The 19,237-nt window shown below is 43.5% G+C and overlaps 1 protein-coding gene across 2 annotated transcripts in view; it reads left to right on the top strand.

Moving 5' to 3' along the window:
• syrc (Arginyl-tRNA synthetase, cytoplasmic) overlaps nt 1-18,343 on the top strand; it is a 32,411-nt gene extending 14,068 nt beyond the window's left edge. For both annotated transcript variants that reach the window (NM_001140465.1, XM_045716219.1), the window contains 10 exon segments: nt 28-149; nt 508-628; nt 884-1,013; nt 1,707-1,811; nt 4,336-4,514; nt 5,059-5,168; nt 5,944-6,049; nt 6,994-7,166; nt 10,568-10,815; nt 18,095-18,343. In NM_001140465.1, the coding sequence (NP_001133937.1) occupies nt 28-149; nt 508-628; nt 884-1,013; nt 1,707-1,811; nt 4,336-4,514; nt 5,059-5,168; nt 5,944-6,049; nt 6,994-7,166; nt 10,568-10,815; nt 18,095-18,204 (1,404 nt within the window). In that variant the 3' untranslated portion in view covers nt 18,205-18,343.
• The last annotated feature ends 894 nt before the right edge of the window (nt 18,344-19,237 follow it).

Here is a 19,237-nt window from a genome sequence, read left to right as displayed (position 1 = left end):
GTGTGTGTGTGTGTGTGTGTTTTCTAGGTGGTTGTGGATTTCTCATCTCCAAACATTGCCAAGGAGATGCACGTAGGTCACCTGCGCTCCACCATCATCGGGGACAGCATGTGTCGCCTGTTTGAGTTCCTAGGCTACGACGTGTTGAGGTCAGTAACTCAGTCAAAATGTGACAGACATAAATTCAGTTCATCTTTTTTGAAGTGTACTGGTATCACTTTATTTTATGGTACAGAAATGACCAGGTATTTACTTAAAATGTAGTAATTAAACAATAATAACCTATGAATGTATGTAGAGTTTCTGTGTTACCTTATCAAACAGCTGTAACAGTTGTCAGTCACTAATATACCATGACTAAGACAAATGAATACTAACAGAGCCAGAGCAACCCCTACATTTCAGTTAGTTTATTTGACTCTCTGCCCTGCAGTATATCCTGTTATTTTGTGTTTGTTTGTTTGTTTACCATGTCGTCACTGCATGTGTTTGTGTTGTGTTCCCTAGGCTGAATCATGTGGGGGACTGGGGCACCCAGTTTGGCATGCTCATCGCTCACCTGCAGGACAAGTTCCCAAACTACCTGACCGTGTCCCCTCCCATTGGAGACCTGCAGGCATTCTACAAAGTGAGTCCACCCAAAACACAAAATATTAAAAAAATGGGTTAAAGTTGACCACTACAGATGAAGGTGATGCGTTTAAAAATACTTAAAGGAAATGACATCAGAAATGGCATGTCCTTTCCTCTGGCCAAATGTTGAGTTGTGTAGACTGTCCTAGGCATACACTACATACTGTTCCTCACTAGCTGTCATCAAATATGTTACCTATTGTCTCCCCTGATGTTATGAGTGGTTCCTCCCTGTCTGTCTGTGTGCCAGGAGTCTAAGAAGCGTTTTGACGAGGAGGAGGACTTTAAGAAGAGGGCCTACCAGTGTGTGGTCAAGCTGCAGAGCAAAGACCCAGCCTTCATCAAAGGATGGAACCTCATCTGTGACGTTTCCAGGAAAGGTGGGTGCGGTGAATGGATAGATGAAGGGGTGATGAAAGTAAGAAATGATAGTAAAGGCTACGTTTTGTTCAAGGGTTAGTTAGACCTGTGAAGAGTCGAAAGTAGCTAGAGTCCTAAAGATAACTTTATCAGAAGTAAATTCACAAAAATATTGGCCTAGTAGAGTAGTTCAGCTTTTAATGAAAGGTCACAATCAGACAGACAGATAGTTGTGGCGTTTGCCATATTGGAGTTATGACATCGTCAAAATGGGGGGTTCACATGGGGTGATGAGTTTTCATGGTGACTGCTCTATTGTCAGTTCGGTTTAATTGGGTTGTGTGTGTGAGAACGCGTGTGTGGGCGTGTATGATAAGGGCATGGCAGGCCTGAGGTGTCACAGCGCTCCATATTGTGTGATCTCTGGGAGGATTTAAAGCTTGATGTGGCAGACAGGGAGAGAGGGATGAATGGAGGGAGAGACATTATGTTCTCAATGCCTTCATTAGCCAGCAGTCTTGTCCCCACTGAGACCCAGCTGAGGAAGGGCATTTGGGTTGCTCCATCCTTTTCTTTCTTCTTAATTTCCTGAACGAGTGACTTTACTTTCTCGTGTCTCATCCAAAGACATTCGATGTAGTTGGTGTTGATTTCCCCCTAGTGTTGCTACTGAACTCCAACACAGATCCAACTCTTGTCTTTTTGTCTCGTAGAATTCCAGAAGGTCTACAACTGTCTGGACATCCAGATCATCGAGAGAGGAGAGTCCTTCTATCAGGAGAAAATGATCGCCGTGGTCAAAGAGTTTGAGGCCAAAGGTCAGTCAGTTTAAATCAAGCAAAACAAAGATGGCTTTACGTTGTCATTCAGTTGATATTAATGTTATTCATATTAAGATTGTACTCTTTGCCTCCGGTGGGTTGCTGTACTGCAGGGATTCCCACCAAGGGGGCACAACCCCCATAGGGGGAGACAACTTTTCGTGGGGGGGTATGGGACCTTTCTTGATTTGAGTGGTAAAAAAGTCAATAATATTCAGTTGTTTATACTGATCTAAAACGGCACATCCGCAAAGCTTTAGGCTAGAAACAAGGTAAAATGCCAGAGGAAGACGCAGCCCTGATGCACATAGGAATATCTTTGGATTGTTTCTCTGACATTCAAAAGTTGAGCTATGACCTTCTAAAGTTGAGGAGTCAAAGAAATGTGACTTTGCTTGGGAAGTAATCTCATATAATGTCTGACTCTGTCGCTATCAATTGATCTATTCACTTTCTGTATTAAAAAATATATATACTGCTCAAAAAAATAAAGGGAACACTTAAACAACACATCCTAGATCTGAATGAATGAAATAATCTTATTAAATACTTTTTTCTTTACATAGTTGAATGTGCTGACAACAAAATCACACAAAAATAATCAATGGAAATCCAATTTATCAACCCATGGAGGTCTGGATTTGGAGTCACACTAAATTAAAGTGGAAAACCACACTACAGGCTGATCCAACTTTGATGTAATGTCCTTAAAACAAGTCAAAATGAGGCTCAGTAGTGTGTGTGGCCTCCACGTGCCTGTATGACCTCCCTACAATGCCTGGGCATGCTCCTGATGAGGTGGCGGATGGTCTCCTGAGGGATCTCCTCCCAGACCTGGACTAAAGCATCCGCCAACTCCTGGACAGTCTGGTGCAACGTGGCGTTGGTGGATGGAGCGAGACATGATGTCCCAGATGTGCTCAATTGGATTCAGGTCTGGGGAACGGGCGGGCCAGTCCATAGCATCAATGCCTTCCTCTTGCAGGAACTGCTGACACACTCCAGCCACATGAGGTCTAGCATTGTCTTGCATTAGGAGGAACCCAGGGCCAACTGCACCAGCATATGGTCTCACAAGGGGTCTGAGGATCTCATCTCGGTACCTAATGCCAGTCAGGCTACCTCTGGCGAGCACATGGAGGGCTGTGCGGCCCCCCAAAGAAATGCCACCCTACACCATGACTGACCCACCGCCAAACCGGTCATGCTGGAGGATGTTGCAGGCAGCAGAACGTTCTCCACGGCGTCTCCAGACTCTGTCACGTCTGTCACGTGCTCAGTGTGAACCTGCTTTCATCTGTGAAGAGCACAGGACGCCAGTGGCGAATTTGCCTTTCTTGGTGTTCTCTGGCAAATGCCAAACGTCCTGCACGGTGTTGGGCTGTAAGCACAACCCCCACCTGTGGACGTCGGACCCTCATACCACCCTCATGGAGTCTGTTTCTGACCGTTTGAGCAGACACATGCACATTTGTGGCCTGCTGGAGGTCATTTTGCAGGGCTCTGGCAGTGCTTCTCCTGCTCCTCCTTGCACAAAGGCGGAGGTAGCGGTCCTGCTGCTGGGTTGTTGCCCTCCTACGGCCTCCTCCACGTCTCCTGATGTACTGGCCTGTCCCCTGGTAGCGCCTCCATGCTCTGGACACTACGCTGACAGACACAGCAAACCTTCTTGCCACAGCTCGCATTGATGTGCCGTCCTGGATGAGCTGCACTACCTGAGCCACATGTGTGGATTGTAGACTCCTTCTCATGCTACCACTAGAGTGAAAGCACCGCCAGCATTCAAAAGTGACCAAAACATCAGCCAGGAAGCATAGGAACTGAGAAGTGGTCTGTGGTCCCCACCTGCAGAACCACTCCTTTATTGGGGGTGTCTTGCTAATTGCCTATAATTTCCACCTGTTGTCTATTCCATTTGCACAACAGCATGTGAAATTTATTGTCAATCAGTGTTGCTTCCTATGTGGACAGTTTGATTTCACAGAAGTGTGATTGACTTGGAGTTACATTGTGTTGTTTAAGTGTTCCCTTTATTTTTTTGAGCAGTATATATATTGAACCTTTATTTAACTAGGCAAGTCAGTTAAGAACAAATTCGTATTTACAATGACAGCCTACCCCGGCCAAACCTGGACGACGCTGGGCCAATTGTGAGCTGCCCTATGGGACTCCCAGTCACTGCCGGATGTGATACAGCCTGGATTCGAACCAAGGACTGAAGTGAGATGCAAGTAAACTGAGATGCAGTACCTTAGACCGCTGCGCCTCTCGGGAGCCCTAAAAGAGAATATGTATAGCCTACCTAAAAGATATCCTGAGTCTTGCTAAACTATGCAGAATTGCAGGAAATTAGCTTCAAAACAACATTTTCCTAGGTCCCTCAAATTAAACTGGGAAAAAAGTTGGGTCTCTTGCTGTACTGTACAGTGTTTGCTGTAGTGTGTATGTGTCCAGAGGGGGGCACTGTTGACTCAGCAATTCTTTCTTTCCTTCTTTCCATTCCTTCCTTCCTTCCCTCCAGGCCTGGTGGAGATGGACGAGGGACGTAAGATAGTGTTTGCCCCGGGCCAACAGATCCCCCTGACGGTGGTGAAGTCTGACGGGGGCTACACATACGACACTTCAGACCTGGCCGCCCTGCGCCAGCGGCTATTTGACGAGAAGGCAGACATCATCATCTACGTGACGGACAGCGGCCAGGTGAGGAGGGAGTTGAGGGAGGCAGGGGAGAGTGCCTATATTATTGCCTGAGTGCTAGTCTGTTTTTTTGCTGTCATGCCAAACATGTTTGGCTTTTACAATGACAGCATTGGAGTTGGCAAGAGTACAAACAGATCTGGGACCAGGCTAGCTCTGTTGTGCCTCTGAGGTCCTTGCTGTGTGACGCCACCGGTGTCACCTGCTGAGAAGGTAATCCACTCAGGGTCAGCTGTCTGTGTCTTGGTTTCTCTGAGCCGGAGAGAGAAGTAAGATACTGTCAGAGACAGGCATGAGTAGAGGACTCCAGAGTACTGCCCTCTCACTGCAGTTCAACACCACAATGATTGGCTTGTCTGTGTGTTCACTCTGTTTTTTAGGCTGTAAAATGTTCTACTGGAGTGGATCGTACATGTGAAGTCATTAAGTTTACTTGCAATGTTTTGCAACCATCCTTATTAGCCTGTCAAACTCGGTCTAAACATTTAACTGGTGCCCAATTCATGACTGTAGTTAATTATGCGTATGTGTGTTTTTTTCACTACAGGCCACCCACTTCCAGGTGGTGTTTGCAGCGGCTCAGATGATTGGCTGGTACGACCCCAAGGTGACACGAGTGGAGCATGCAGGCTTTGGAGTGGTGCTGGGAGAGGATAAGTGAGTGTCTACAAATTACTGAAGTTTTTCCAGGGTCCTATTCATTTGCGCACAAAAACCAACAAAAGTTTACAGAAAACTAAAATGAGTGCTTCTTATTGGACAAGTCAAATGAGCCCCTCCTGTTTTAGTATGTTTTCTTCCATTTGGTGTCTAATGAACATGACACAGATTGACATACGCCAACAATCACGTGATGGCAACAGACGCATGCCTATTTAAGCATTCATAGCACTGTATACTGCACTGGGCCATCCAAGAGACCACTGACCCACCTGCTGCGTAAGCCTATCAGCATATTGAATTAGCACTCTTAGGTTTTATTTGTCCATTCATTTGCTTTATTGGCCCATTGGTCACACGTTGTGTGTATGACTACTAGGAGTCTCGTTACTAAGCAGACAATATCACCCAGTGCATTAATAAAGCATCAAACACAGTCAGAATGGGTTGTGTTGGTCGTAAGAGGCTGGAGGGGTGGTGAGAGGAGCAAGATAAGTGGTGGTTTGTGGTTAGAGCCTGGTACTCCACTGTTGGGCTGAGAGGGAGCTGAAGCCCTGTTCAAACACTGTTCACTCAGTCAAATACTAGAAAGTGGAATAGCACACATCGTTTCTCAATAATTGAACATGATTTTACTCATTGAACATGATTGGATAGAGCGATGTAAGACCACCACTTTTTTCACAGATCCAGTTATGTTGGATTAATGGTGAAGGAATGGAAGAGTTCCTGAAGTGTTGAGTGAGTATTGTCCTTCCGTCTGTCTCTTCAGGAAGAAGTTTAAGACTCGGTCTGGGGACACGGTGAGGCTGATGGACCTGCTGGACGAAGGCCTGAAGAGGTCCATGGACAAACTCAAGGAGAAAGACCGAGACAAGGTGAGATAGATGCTGCCTGTGTTTCCATCAATACCGTGTAGCCATTTGTTTCATCCTAGTTCCCTCCTGATTCTACTAGTCAACTCTTCTTCAAGGCCTTAATAATCCAAATAAAGCCTGCAGGACACACATTGTGAGTAGAGTGTAAAACACATCATTACTACAGCCTGAATAGTCATCTCTACAGCCTGAACGATGTCTCTATCTAGTCTTTATGTTCCAAAGGCAGAAACGCACGCTGCTTCCACCTGGCATAGCCGTCTGCCTGCGTGCCAACTGCAGCCGCCTCTTTTCTTTCAGTCTATGACGCAAGAGGAGGTCTTCTGAATCAGGGTTTCGCTAAGCCTATAATTGTCAAGGATATCGAAAGTTACACATGCTGCATTAAATTATGCAGAAAAGTAAGTAGGCGTATAATCGTCCTGCTCCCTGGGGCGTAATAAATTTAGCAAATGCTGGCGGATGGAGCCAATTCAGATCTATTCTGAGATCTTTGTTTTGTTAGTGCAGTAAGCGTACCACCGCCCATGCCCTATGTAGTTGGCATCAATGGCACCACGGGGCTGGCCACACGCCCAACCCTGCCACCTTCTCGTCTCAACCTCATTTAAATACACCTGTCCATACTGCTCAAAACACACTAATGCACACAAACCCTATACACACCAATACTAAAGAACACAATCTACACACATCCCCACTCTCTCTAGGTGTGAGCCTGTCCATACCTAACAGGGTATTGGACTCGACGTGGATGTTGGAGGAATTAGACTGTGTCCAGTGGGGTTTAAGGCATGAATGACAGGTCAGACTCATAGCAGTACAGTACTTCAACCTGTCCCAGATGCGTTGTGACACACAGAAACAAGTTGTGATCTGTGTCAGATGCCCAGTGAACTGAACCCATGCCTGATTGCCTGTAACTCTGATCATGTCTAACTCAGGTGCTGAGCACAGAGGAGCTGACCAAGGCCCAGCACTCAGTGGCGTTCGGCTGCATCAAGTACGCCGACCTGTCCCACAACCGCATCAACGACTACGTGTTCTCCTTCGACAAGATGCTGGATGACCGGGGCAACACGGCCGCCTACCTGCTCTACGCCTTTACCCGCATCAGGTGATCCTTCGCTGGGCTGTAGGGAGCAACAACCTGCCCCTCCCCTGGTTCTCTCTCCCCTCCCCTGAACGTACTATGGGCTCAGTGGCCATGCGCCCAGTCGGTCTCCATTGATCTGCACACAGAGAACGAGGGGAAGAGACGTTTCGCCCAGGATGGTTGATGGTAACACACTGAGTCAATAGAGCACTCACAGGTGGCGTCAGACCCACACTTGGGGGGGGGGGGGTTATACACGTACACACTAGGGGAGTACTCGTTCACCAAACTCATGGTTCGGTACGTATTGTGGTTTTGGAGTCACGGTTCGGTTTCGGTACAGTGGGAAAAATAAATGCCAACAGTTACTGTAGTTAATTACATTTTTAAATATAAAGACCCGTTCTGAAAGGACACGAGCACAACAAGACCCGTTTCGTATTGACCTGGTTGGATCCAGACCCGGTCTGATCTGATCCCAGTGAGGGAAGCAGTAGAAAAGTCAATTTGTAAGTTACTTTATTAAAACAGAGCTGATAAAGCGTGAGGGAGGGAGCGGTGCCGCTCTAGCAGGCAGAGGGGTCTTGCGGTGTGTGAACTGTGAGCGAGTGACACGGGCAAGGAGGGAGGGAGAGACGGCAACCAACCAAGCCGATTCGCACTAGTAGACTAATTTCTAGCTTGTCATAGCTAGATTATTTATCATCCATTATGATTACGACTGCAGCAAACCTAGAGAAGCTGGTTAGCTAAACTAGCTAGGCTAATTGAGGGTACATGCGGTTTCTCCCTGTTTTACAGTTACAAATAACACCTCCATTCAGATTATTAACTGACAACCTACCTGTTAGCTCTTGGTCTTTGTAGCATGTCCTCATTTAACCTTTAATTACATCATTTTAATTCCGTCTTCAATTGATTATATAGCCTCCTAGCTTGATCAAATGGCTACCCAGACTATTTGCATTGTGTGCCCCCCCCAAACCCTCTTTTACACTGCTGCTAATCTCTGTTTATCATATATGCATAGTCACTTTAACTATACATTCATGTACATACTACCTCAATTGGCCCGACCAACCAGTTCCCCCGCACATTGGCTAACCGGGCTATTTGCATTGTGTCCCGCCACCCACCACCCGCCAACCCCTCTTTTACGCTACTGCTACTCTCTGTTTATCATATATGCATAGTCACTTTAACCATATCTACATGTACATACTACCTCAATCAGCCTGACTAACCAGTGTCTGTATATAGCCCTGCTACTGTTATAGCCTCGCTACTGTTGTTTTTATTTTTTTACTTACCTTTTGTTCACCTAATACCTTTTTTGCACTATTGGTTAGAGCCTGTAAGTAAGCATTTCACTGTCAGGTCTACACCTGTTGTTGTCGGCGCACGTGACAAATAAACTTTGATTTGATTTGCCACACATGGCGATTCTATGACTGTGGTGTTGCTCTGATGATTTGCGATTGACCGACAACAACAAGCTACAGACATGCACCACTCTAATGAAAAGTATGAGCAGCAGCATCATCCTTTTTTCTCTCTCAGAATCAGCTGCGAAGGGCTGCTTGAATTCAGAGCGGAGACTAAGTTGTTATCTTTGCGTTTCCATCTTGCTGCGGTGGTAGGAATACTGGCGTAAATATGCCAACATGATTGAGATGTTGGCAGCTGCATATGCTATTCTCGTTGAGCAGTGGCGAAACACTGTTAACGTTTTGTCCACAACTCTGTCAATCGCCATTGTAATCTACTGGGAAGCCAAAATGTTCTCGAACTGGATATTTAAACGAGGATGGAGGATCCTCCAATTCTGGTTTATCCACCCCACCACTCCCCATTTTACAGAACTACACAGAACAAAAATATAAACGCAGCATGTAAAGTGTTGGTCCCATGTTTCATGAGCTGAAATAAAAGATTCCCGACATTTTCCATCTGCACAAAAAGCTTATTTCTCTAACATGGTGTGCATTTCTCCTTTGACAAGATAATCTATCCACCTGACAGGTGTGACATATCAATAAGCTAATTAAACAGCATGATCATTACACAGGTGCAGCTTATGCTGGTGACCATAAAAGGCCACTGTAAAATGTGCAGTTTTGTCTCACAACACAGTGCCACAGATGTTTGAAGTTTTGAGGGAGCGTGCAATTGGCATGCTGACTGCAGGAATGTCCACCAGAGCAGTTGCCAGAGAATTGAATGTTAATTTCTCTACCATAAGTCACCTTCAACATCGTTTTAGAGAATTTGTCAGGAGGTCCAACTACCCTCACAACCACAGACCACGTGTATGGCGTCATATGGGCGAGCGGTTTGCGCATGTCAACATTGAACAGCGTGCTCCATGGTGACGGTGGGGTTATGGTATGGGCAGACATAAGCTACGGACCACAAACTCAATTGCATTTTATCCATGGCAATTTTAATTCACAAAAATAGCGTGACGAGATACTGAGGCCCATTGTTTTTTTTTAAGTTATCTGTGACCAACAGATAACTGTATTCCCAGTCATCTGAAAATCATAGATTAGGGCCTAAATATACTTATTTCAATTAACTGATTTCCTCATATTAACTGTAACTCAGTAAAATCTATGAAATTGTTGCATTTATATTTTTGTTCAGTATAGTTCCCCGCTGCGCCTCACAAAAGGATAGTTTGAAATGTGCCAGTTAAGATATCCATTTTTATTACAACGTGCGCATAGGCTGTAGTTGTTTTTATCAGAATAGCATACAATGTTTTCTCAGATCGGTAAGTAAGCATTTCACTGTTAGTTCACACAAAGCATGTGAGAAATACAATTTGATTTACTCAAGGCATTGGCATACAACACAGCGTAGGCTTAAGCCTATAGGCCTAGTGTATATTTTTTATGTATTCATTCAGGTTCACAGTGAGGACCGAACCGAGGTCCCCATACCGAAAGGTTCGGTACGTGTACTGTTGTTACACCCCTAGTACGCACACACCTTGCTAATTTTGTAGATTACCAGTTGATTTTTTTAAATTCATGATTTATTATTTTGCTTGATTGAGCATTGTGTTTGAAACCTCGGGATGTTTGAAATCCCAGGATACTGCTCATCTTGTATATCTGTGGTTGTAGATTGCTAGTTAGATAACACAAAGACATTGTTCTGGGATCATTTGATTACACAGATATAGTCTCTTTTGATAGCCATTGATGCTCCAACCAACTGAGCTGTCTGGACCAGCAGCATCACCTGTGATTATCTTGTCCATTGTGGTCCCACCTAACAAGTGTTGTTATTATGTATTTATATGAAAACTGCATAGGCAGGCTATCACAATATACAGTATGCACACCTTATAAAATGAAGACATTAATATCTTACTCAACTTAATATCCCTTCCCCTCCTGTATCTATATCTGAAGGTCCATAGCCCGGCTGGCTAACATCGACGAGGTGGCGCTCCGTAAAGCAGCAGAGACCACGGATGTGCTCCTGCAGCACGACAAGGAGTGGAAGCTGGGCAAGTGTCTCATGCGCTTCCCTGAGATCCTGCAGAAGATCCTGGATGACCTCCTTCTCCACACGCTGTGTGACTACCTGTACGAGCTGGCCACCACCTTCACAGAATTCTACGACAGCTGCTACTGCATCGAGAAGGACCGCCAGACCGGTAGGGAAGAGACCCTGGGGTGGTAGAGAATGAAAGTTGTCCATCTTTCTATCAGTCTATTAGTCTGTCTCCATTCATCTATTCATCTATTCATCCATCCAATGATCCATACTAAATGCTAGTTATATATCTTTGCTGGTTCTAAATCTGAGATATTTCTTGGCTTTGCCAGTTGGTAATTGCTTTCATACACTGCCCCAGACTTCTGGTCGTCTCATATAATCCTAAATAGCCCACAAGAGGGACAATCCCAAACACCAGACAGAGGGGTGGTGTCAGAGAGCAAGCATCGTTGTTAACCGATCCACTAGCATCTGTTAGCATTTACCCTACTGTGGGCCACATCGCTAATGCTAAGTCCTATTACCCAGGGTTTAGCAGATCAGAGTGCATTAGTTTAACATGCTGCTCTCAAGTTAGCGCCCAGGCTAGCCCTCCTCTCCACCAAACTGTGTGAATTCTAGGCCACATTAGCCAAAGCATCACATTAAATGCTTAAAGTGTATTACGGAACTATACAATTCCGAATTGATCCATGATTTCCCATAACTCTTCTAAATGATCCCAGACAGCCGCTGTAATTACTATTTACAGTAGTATTTTTACCCTTTACCTCGTACCCATATCCCGGTTGAAAATGGCAGATTTGAGCACTGATAAGCTCCTAAATTGGAGTGCAGTGGCTGTACAGTAACATTATATAAATGATGTCATAGCTCAGGGTCTCCACTTCACAGCTCTGTATGGGTTTTGACTGACAGCCGTTCTGAACTTGAAAACCGCATGCAGCAAGAAGTTGCCCCCATCCCTCCCGCTAATTGGGCAACTTTAGCATTGTTTGTCTGAGTGAGGGAAATGCTGTACATTAAGAGGACTCTGTGTATTTTGAAAGATGAGTCATACAAGCAAGCCAATCATCCGTAAGTCCAAATGTGCACTTCACAATTCCATATCATGTAATATCCAGTGTTCATGATCACTATGTTTGATGTACAGTTAGAAGATGACATGGTGTCATACCTTGGGTTGTTCTGAACAAAATGAGCCTATGTTTATCTATTGTGAAGAAAATTCACAGCGGAAACATGCACCTGAATGCACTCATGACTAGGGTTGCAAAGGAAGGGTATATTACTGGAAACCTTCAAAGTTGACCAGTGATCTTCCAGAAATTATGTATCTTTCATGGATTTAGTGGCCTTTTGGGGCACTTCAGATTATCACAGGTGTCTGTAATTATCCCTGGCCCTCTGTGTGGCCTTATCACATGTAAAATATATTAAATGATTTTAAAATAGAATGACAGCTTTAAACCTGATCCTAAATATAAACATTCAACTTAGTCAATATCATTGGTGTTTAATACCAGGGTTTCAGCATGACATATCATATATATTTTTACACTTATTTTACTATGTCTCTATATACATACACACACACACACACACACACACACACACACACACACACACACACACACACACACACACACACACACAAAAGTACAGTACCAGTCAAAAGTTTGTACACACCTACTCATTCCAGTTTTTCTTTTTTTGTACTAGAATAATAGTGAAGACCACTATGAAATATGAACAAACTATGAAATAACACATGGGGTCATGTAGTAACAAAAAAAAAGTTATACAAACCAAAATATATTTTATATTTGAAATTCTTCAAGGTAGCCACCCTTTGCCTTGATGACAGCTTTGCACACGCTTGGCATTCTCTCAACCAGCTTCATGAGGTAGTCACCTGGAAGGCATTTCAATTAACAGGTATGCCTTGTTAAATGTTAATTTGTGGAATTTCTTTCCTTAATGCGTTTCAGCCAATGAGTTGTGTTGTGATTTCCCTTACTTCCAGTGAAGGGAAATCATCACGCTACAGCATAAAATGACATTCTGGATGATGCTGTGCTTCCAACTTTGTGGCAACAGTTTGGGGAAAGCCCTTTCCTTTTTCAAATGACAATGCCCCCATGCCCAAAAACTAGGTCCGTACAGAAAAGGATTGTCGTGATCGGTATGGAAGAACTTGACAGGCCTACACAGAGCCCTGACCTTAATCCCATCGAACACCTTTGGGATGAATTGGAACGCCAGCTGCAAGCCAGGCCTAATTGGCCAACATAATTGTCCGACCTCACTAATGCTCTTGTGGCAGAATGGAAGTTCCAGCAGCAATGTTCCAACATCTAGTGGAAAGCCTTCCCAGAAGAGTGGAGGCTATTATAGCAGCAAAGGTGGGACCAACTCCATATTAATGCCCATCATTTTGGAATGATATGTTAGATGAGCAGGTGTCCACATTCTTTTGGTTATGTACAGTCGTGGCCAAATGTTTTGAAAATGACACAAATATTATTTTTCAGAAAGTCTGCTGCCTCAGTGTCTTTAGATATTTTTGTCAGATGTTACTATGGAATAGTGAAGTAAAATTACAAGCATTTCATAAGTGTCAAAGGCTTTTGACAAATGCATGAAGTTGATGCAAAGAGTCAACTTTGCAGTGTTGACCCTTCTTTTTCAAGACCTCTGCAATCTACCCTGGTATGCTGTCAATTAACTTCTGGGCCACATCCTGACTGATGGCAGCCCATTCTTGCATAATCAATGCTTGGAGTTTTTCAGAATTTGTGGGTTTTTGTTGGTCCACCCGCCTCATGAGGATTGACCACAAGTTCTCAATGGGATTAAGGTCTGGGGAGTTTCCTGGCCATGGACCCAAAATATCGATGTTTTGTTCCCCGAGCCACTAAGTTATCACTTTTGCCTTAGGGCAAGGTGCTCCGTCATGCTGGAAAAGGCATTGTTCGTCACCAAACTATTCCTGGATAGTTGGGAGAAGTTGCTCTCGGAGGATGTGTAGGTACCATTCTTTATTCATGGCTGTGTTTTTAGGCAAAATTGTGAGTGAGCCCACTCCCTTGGCTGAGAAGCAACCCCACACATGAATGGTCTCAGGATGCTTTACTGTTGGCATGACACAGGACTGATGGTAGCGCTCATTTTGTCTTCTCCGGACAAGCTTTTTTCCAGATGCCCCAAACAATCGGAAAGGGGATTCATCAGAGAAAATGACTTTACCCCAGTCTTCAGCAGTCCAATCCCTGTACCTTTTGCAGAATATCAGTCTGTCCCTGATGTTTTTCCTGGGGAGAAGTGGCTTCTTTTCTGCCCTTCTTGACACCAGGCCATCCTCCAAAAGTCTTCACCTCACTGTGCGTGCAGAGGCACGAGTAAGTTCTGTACTGGTGGTGCCCCGATCCCGCAGCTGAATCAACTTTAGGAGAGGGTCCTGGCGCTTGCTGGACTTTCTTGGGCGCCCTGAAGCCTTCTTCACAACAATTGAACCGCTCTCCTTGAAGTTCTTGATGATCCGATAAATGGTTGATTTAGGTGCAATTGGACACAGCTATAATAAATGAATACTATATAAGAATACACTTTAAGTTATTGAAGTATAAATTACCAAAGTTACGATAGATTGCCGTAGGTTTTCTTTTAATTACCAAAATTAGTGAATATTCCGGTAACTTTGGTAAATTACTGGTAGCTTTGCAACCCAACTCATGACTCCATTCTATTCGCACCAAAATTACGATCTATTTCATTGAATTGCTTTGTGAAAGCCTAACACTGTAATTTCGTATTTTACTTAGCTAGTCATGTAGGCAATAGAACAAGCTTTCAAATTATGCCAACCTGACCAGATTGCGGTTAAAAATTGGCAGTTTTTGGATTGCGTAAACAACAATCGTAATTGTGATTGCAGGGTTAACAAATAGTGTGCTTGCTCTAGTTCCTCAGCGGCACAGCTAAAAAAAAAAAAGGCACCTTATAGTTGAAGACTCTTCTTTGATTCATAAAAGCGCATTGAAATGACTTTTGAACTGTGTACACTTTATAGTGGTGTTTGGCCACTTGGAGACACCAGTTAGTCATTTCACTCAAACCCTTGTCATTTTTTTGTCTTACTGTTTGTTGCACCTACTCCACATTTTACAGGAATATTCTTATGTTACTGAATATATCCAGAGTATTTTCAGATTTTTGGGGCAGCAAAAAGTACAGTAAATGTAAAATGCACAAAATCAAAAGTGATGTTTGGATTCAGTCTTGTCAGGTGAACTGTTGTGTCCTCAATTTTGGTTGAATAGTTTTCCCATAATATCCGAACCGACATCAAATTGTATTTGTCACATTTGCCGAATACAACAGGTGTCGACCTTACCGTGAAATGCTTTCTTACAAGCTCTTAACCAACAATGCAGTTTTAAGAAAATAATAAGCTGTTCCCTTTAACTTGCTACCATGTTTATGAATTTCATATTTCTTCTCTTAGAAACATTTCAATATAGCCCAATCCATATAGACCAATTCACATGAGTGTAAAGTTAACCTTTTTCATTTAACATTGTATTTTGTTATATGGCAGCTTGTTTTCCACCCTTCAGTTAGTAAGTTACAGTACAATGAAGGGCAATTGGGTTTTAGCCATACAAATGTTAGTCTACAGACCAATAGAAATCTTTCATGACTAGTCTATGGGTGGTTCTCAATAACACCCTATATCTTTGCCTTTGTCTACCTTTGCTAAACTGGGTTTAAAAGAACCAACTGACGGCACAGACACAATTCTGACAAAACTTGGGTGAATGACACGTCTTTCCATAGAAAATTAACAAAATTACAATGATTGGCCCAAGGCGGGAGCAATTAACTGAAATGTGTGAGTCACCCCAGAAAGGAAGATTCAAAGCGAGAGGGGTAACTCTGCCCAAAATCTGTCTTCTCCAGCAGGTGGCTTTAAAAAAAAAATGTTTTCACAAAACAAGGATTTTTGGTATGGAGTTCAATGAGAAGTGTCGAATTTGGTTAACAAAAAATGTAATGGCTTATTTGCTACCCTTGGCTTATTTGATCGAGTAGAAGTTTAGTAATGCTGAGGTGGTTATGAGTGTACTGAAAAGGAGGACGTGACATCCTGCCAACTGAGAAAAACAACTTTGCGCCTGTTGTTCACAAGAATATCTGCTCTCTCATTGGCTAGAATGGCCCCACCTTATCTTGCCTCCTCCCGACTGCCTTCTCGTCTCAGTACCAGTCTCTTTTTAGCTAATATTCCACTCCTTGTCATTGCAAAAGTCTTTGGCACATGACATGGAGTACAGGGAGTGGATTTGCTAAAGAGACTGGTACCTAGGCACTTAAATAGTTAGTCTTGCCCATTCACCCTCTGAATGGCACACATACACAATCCGTGTATCAATTGTCTCAAGGCTTAAAAATCCTTTAACCTGTATCCTCCCCTTCATCTACACTGATTTGAAGTGGATTTAACAAGTGACATCAATAAGGGATCATAATTTTCACCTGGATTCACCTGGTCAGTTTGTCATGGATGAAGTGTTCATAATGTTTTGTACACTCAGTATATATTACTTTAACTGACATTTGTTATTCGCACCCGATATCTCAATTGGCCCAAGGGGGGGGGCTGCATCATTCGTGGGGGACGACATGTTTCCTGTTGCCTTGTTTGTTAGTGTAAATGTAAATGAATTTGGAAATGGTATTGTTTGTCAATTACAATGGCGTCCATGTCCTTAATGTCCCGTCTGTGTAATTTGCCCTCTCACCCTCATTACTATCTTAATTAGGGGTTTAGCAGCGAAGCTGGTGAAACCATATTGTATTTGTTGGCATTCATTATTATTATACCGGGTTCTTCCCCCAAGGAAAATAACATGCAAATTCCCATGATATGGTAAGGCCTAGGACGGCCCAACTTTGATTGATGGTAAAAGACCATGGCCTACACCCTCTCATGCATTGCCATGCCAGTGGTGGCGCTATAACAAGTGATTGAAAATGCCAACTTTGAAAGCTCACGCCCTTTACCTCGTTTGAGCTAGAGTCCTGAAAAGTAGTATGTAGATCTCTCTGCTCACAAGAAACACATTTACCTCAAGGACCCATAAAGTCCATCATGATGGATTTTCCACCATTTGGAATTTTGTGAAAAACGCTTAAAACGCTGCTACTCTAGCAACAAATGACCGATCTGCACAAAACTTGATATCTGGTATCTATGGACCAAGGTTTCTCAAAGTACTATTTTCCAGGCTAGTATGTCAAACAACATGTCCTCTACTGACCAATAAACATTCAAATGGGCGTGGTCTCGCACATAAATGCCTATAAATCAGTCATGGATATTTGTAGTGTAATAAAACTTGGTACATGTGGCAAACACTGTCAAGATTCAGCATAACTGGGGCATCGCGAGTGGCGCAGCGGTCTAAGGCACTGCATCGCAGTGAAACCCATGAGGCACAATTGGCCCAGCGTCATCCGGGTCAGTGGAGGGTTTGGCCTGCCGGAATGTCCTTGTCCCACAAATTGGTGCAGCTGGCTTCCGGGTTAAGCGAAGCAGTGTGTTAAGAAGCAGTGTGGCATGGCAGGGTTGTGTTTTGGAGGATGCATGGCTCTCGACCTTCACCTCTCCCGAGTCTGTACCTGAGTTGCAGCGATGGGACAGCACTGTAAACACCAATTTGGATTTGTGGGACAAGGAAAACGACAAACAAGCACCTTTTATATTGACCACACGGTGGCACTATAACGGGCACATTTTGATATCTCTTGATCTGTTTGACACAGTGATGAAATTTGGAACACATGCTCAAGGATAGGAGTCTAGCTAACCTGTAAAGTATGGTTGAGTTTGGCCACATTGTGGTGCTGTTGGACAGGAAAAATATTCATGCAAACATTCATTATTTCAGTTGGCATCTTGGAAAATAGTGAGTTTTTAAAGATGTGCATCCATAGATGCTAAATTCCAAATATGTTGCCGATCAGTCCAGCGGTTCTGGAGAAGACGTTTAAAGAAGTCAAAATCATTGAAACTGGTCCAAAATGCATCAAAAGCATATTCTATTGCATGATCAGTTTGATTTTGAGTTCTGATTTGGTAAGTGTGGTAAACAGTAAAGAAGTAGGTCATCCCAGGGCAATGTGTCCAATTTGTCCTGGCACAATGGGCACACAGCTGAACCCCGTCAACACTGCTTGCAGCTTTAATTTCTATTGGATCTTCTCATCGTGTAGCAATATGCCCCATGGATCATTGAGTTGTGAATATTGCATAGCATCACATCTATTTAGTGACTGTTCTGTTATTAAGCAATGTTATGTGATTTTAGCGGAATTTGATTGGATGAAATTACCTAAGATCTATGTGTTTATCCGTCTCACTCACTCAACAGGTGAGGTGGTGAAAGTGAACATGTGGAGGATGCTCCTGTGCGACGCCACTGCAGCCATCATGGCTAAAGGCTTCGACATACTGGGCATCAACCCTGTCTCCCGGATGTGACCTCAGTGACATCACCATGCCCTCCTCCCAACTCCTCAGACTACAAGGGGGGAGGGGGGAAAACTCTTCAACCCATTAATGTCATCTGGGATTTTACTGTATACCAAAAAAATAATAAAAATACTGCTTGTAAAAAAAATGCTCTGGCAACATGCTCATCTTTCTCCATATAAATGTCAGAATCCCTACCTAGAGATTGAGGAATGGCTGGAGAGGCTGCCAAAACAGCAATACTGACCTGGGCTACAGCTCAATCATTGCACATGGGGTCCAAGATGGCTGTGTTACATTTTATCTTGGTTTATTGTAGGAAAACATTAAACACTATTTCAGATGAAATACAAGAGAAACATCCAGCACACTGTAGATTGCGAAGGGAAATGTCCAAAAAAGGGAGCTTAAGTAGCTAAACGTATCCATTTGTTCTTGAAGCGTGACACTTAAATAGAGCACATTATTTTGACTATTTGAGTATCATTTTTGGGACGTTTGCATTTGAAGTCAACAGTGAGAAGGTTTTCTATCGTCTTAGTCCAGCTATCCCATCTGCCATCCAAGTCTATATATTTGAAACCCAGACACCTGTGTTATTGGTCAATTGAGGACAGAGAGCCAAGTGAAGACTCTTGTCCTGAAAAATATTGCAAATCAATGGTGTTTGAATCATATTTTTCATACTTTTCAATCCACTTTCATGTCAATAATCAATGCTATATATTTGTTTTGTTAAAGACTCCATAATTTTCATACAGTGGGGATTTAAATGCCTAATTCACACAACATGTCTGACCCAAACCATACTGTGCTGGCTCTATTTTATTTTCACATTGTCCTTTTCAGCATGGTTCCAACAACAATGGTGTATCCACAACCAGGCCAGCCCAGTACAGCTTGGCTTGGCTCGGTTTTCCCTATAGTGTTTATCCGGCAACAGAGAGACTTGGGGACAACCGTTGTTCTCCCCGGTGACAGTGGTAGTAGATCCTCACCCTGGTTATTTCCATACATGCCAAGGTTAAATGAACACCAGTGA

Source organism: Salmo salar, chromosome ssa04, assembly GCF_905237065.1.
Source record: "Salmo salar chromosome ssa04, Ssal_v3.1, whole genome shotgun sequence".
In the NCBI taxonomy this organism is placed as follows: Eukaryota; Metazoa; Chordata; class Actinopteri; order Salmoniformes; family Salmonidae; genus Salmo; species Salmo salar.
Note: the sequence above shows the minus strand (reverse complement) of the source record. Positions and strands in the feature narration are given on the sequence as shown.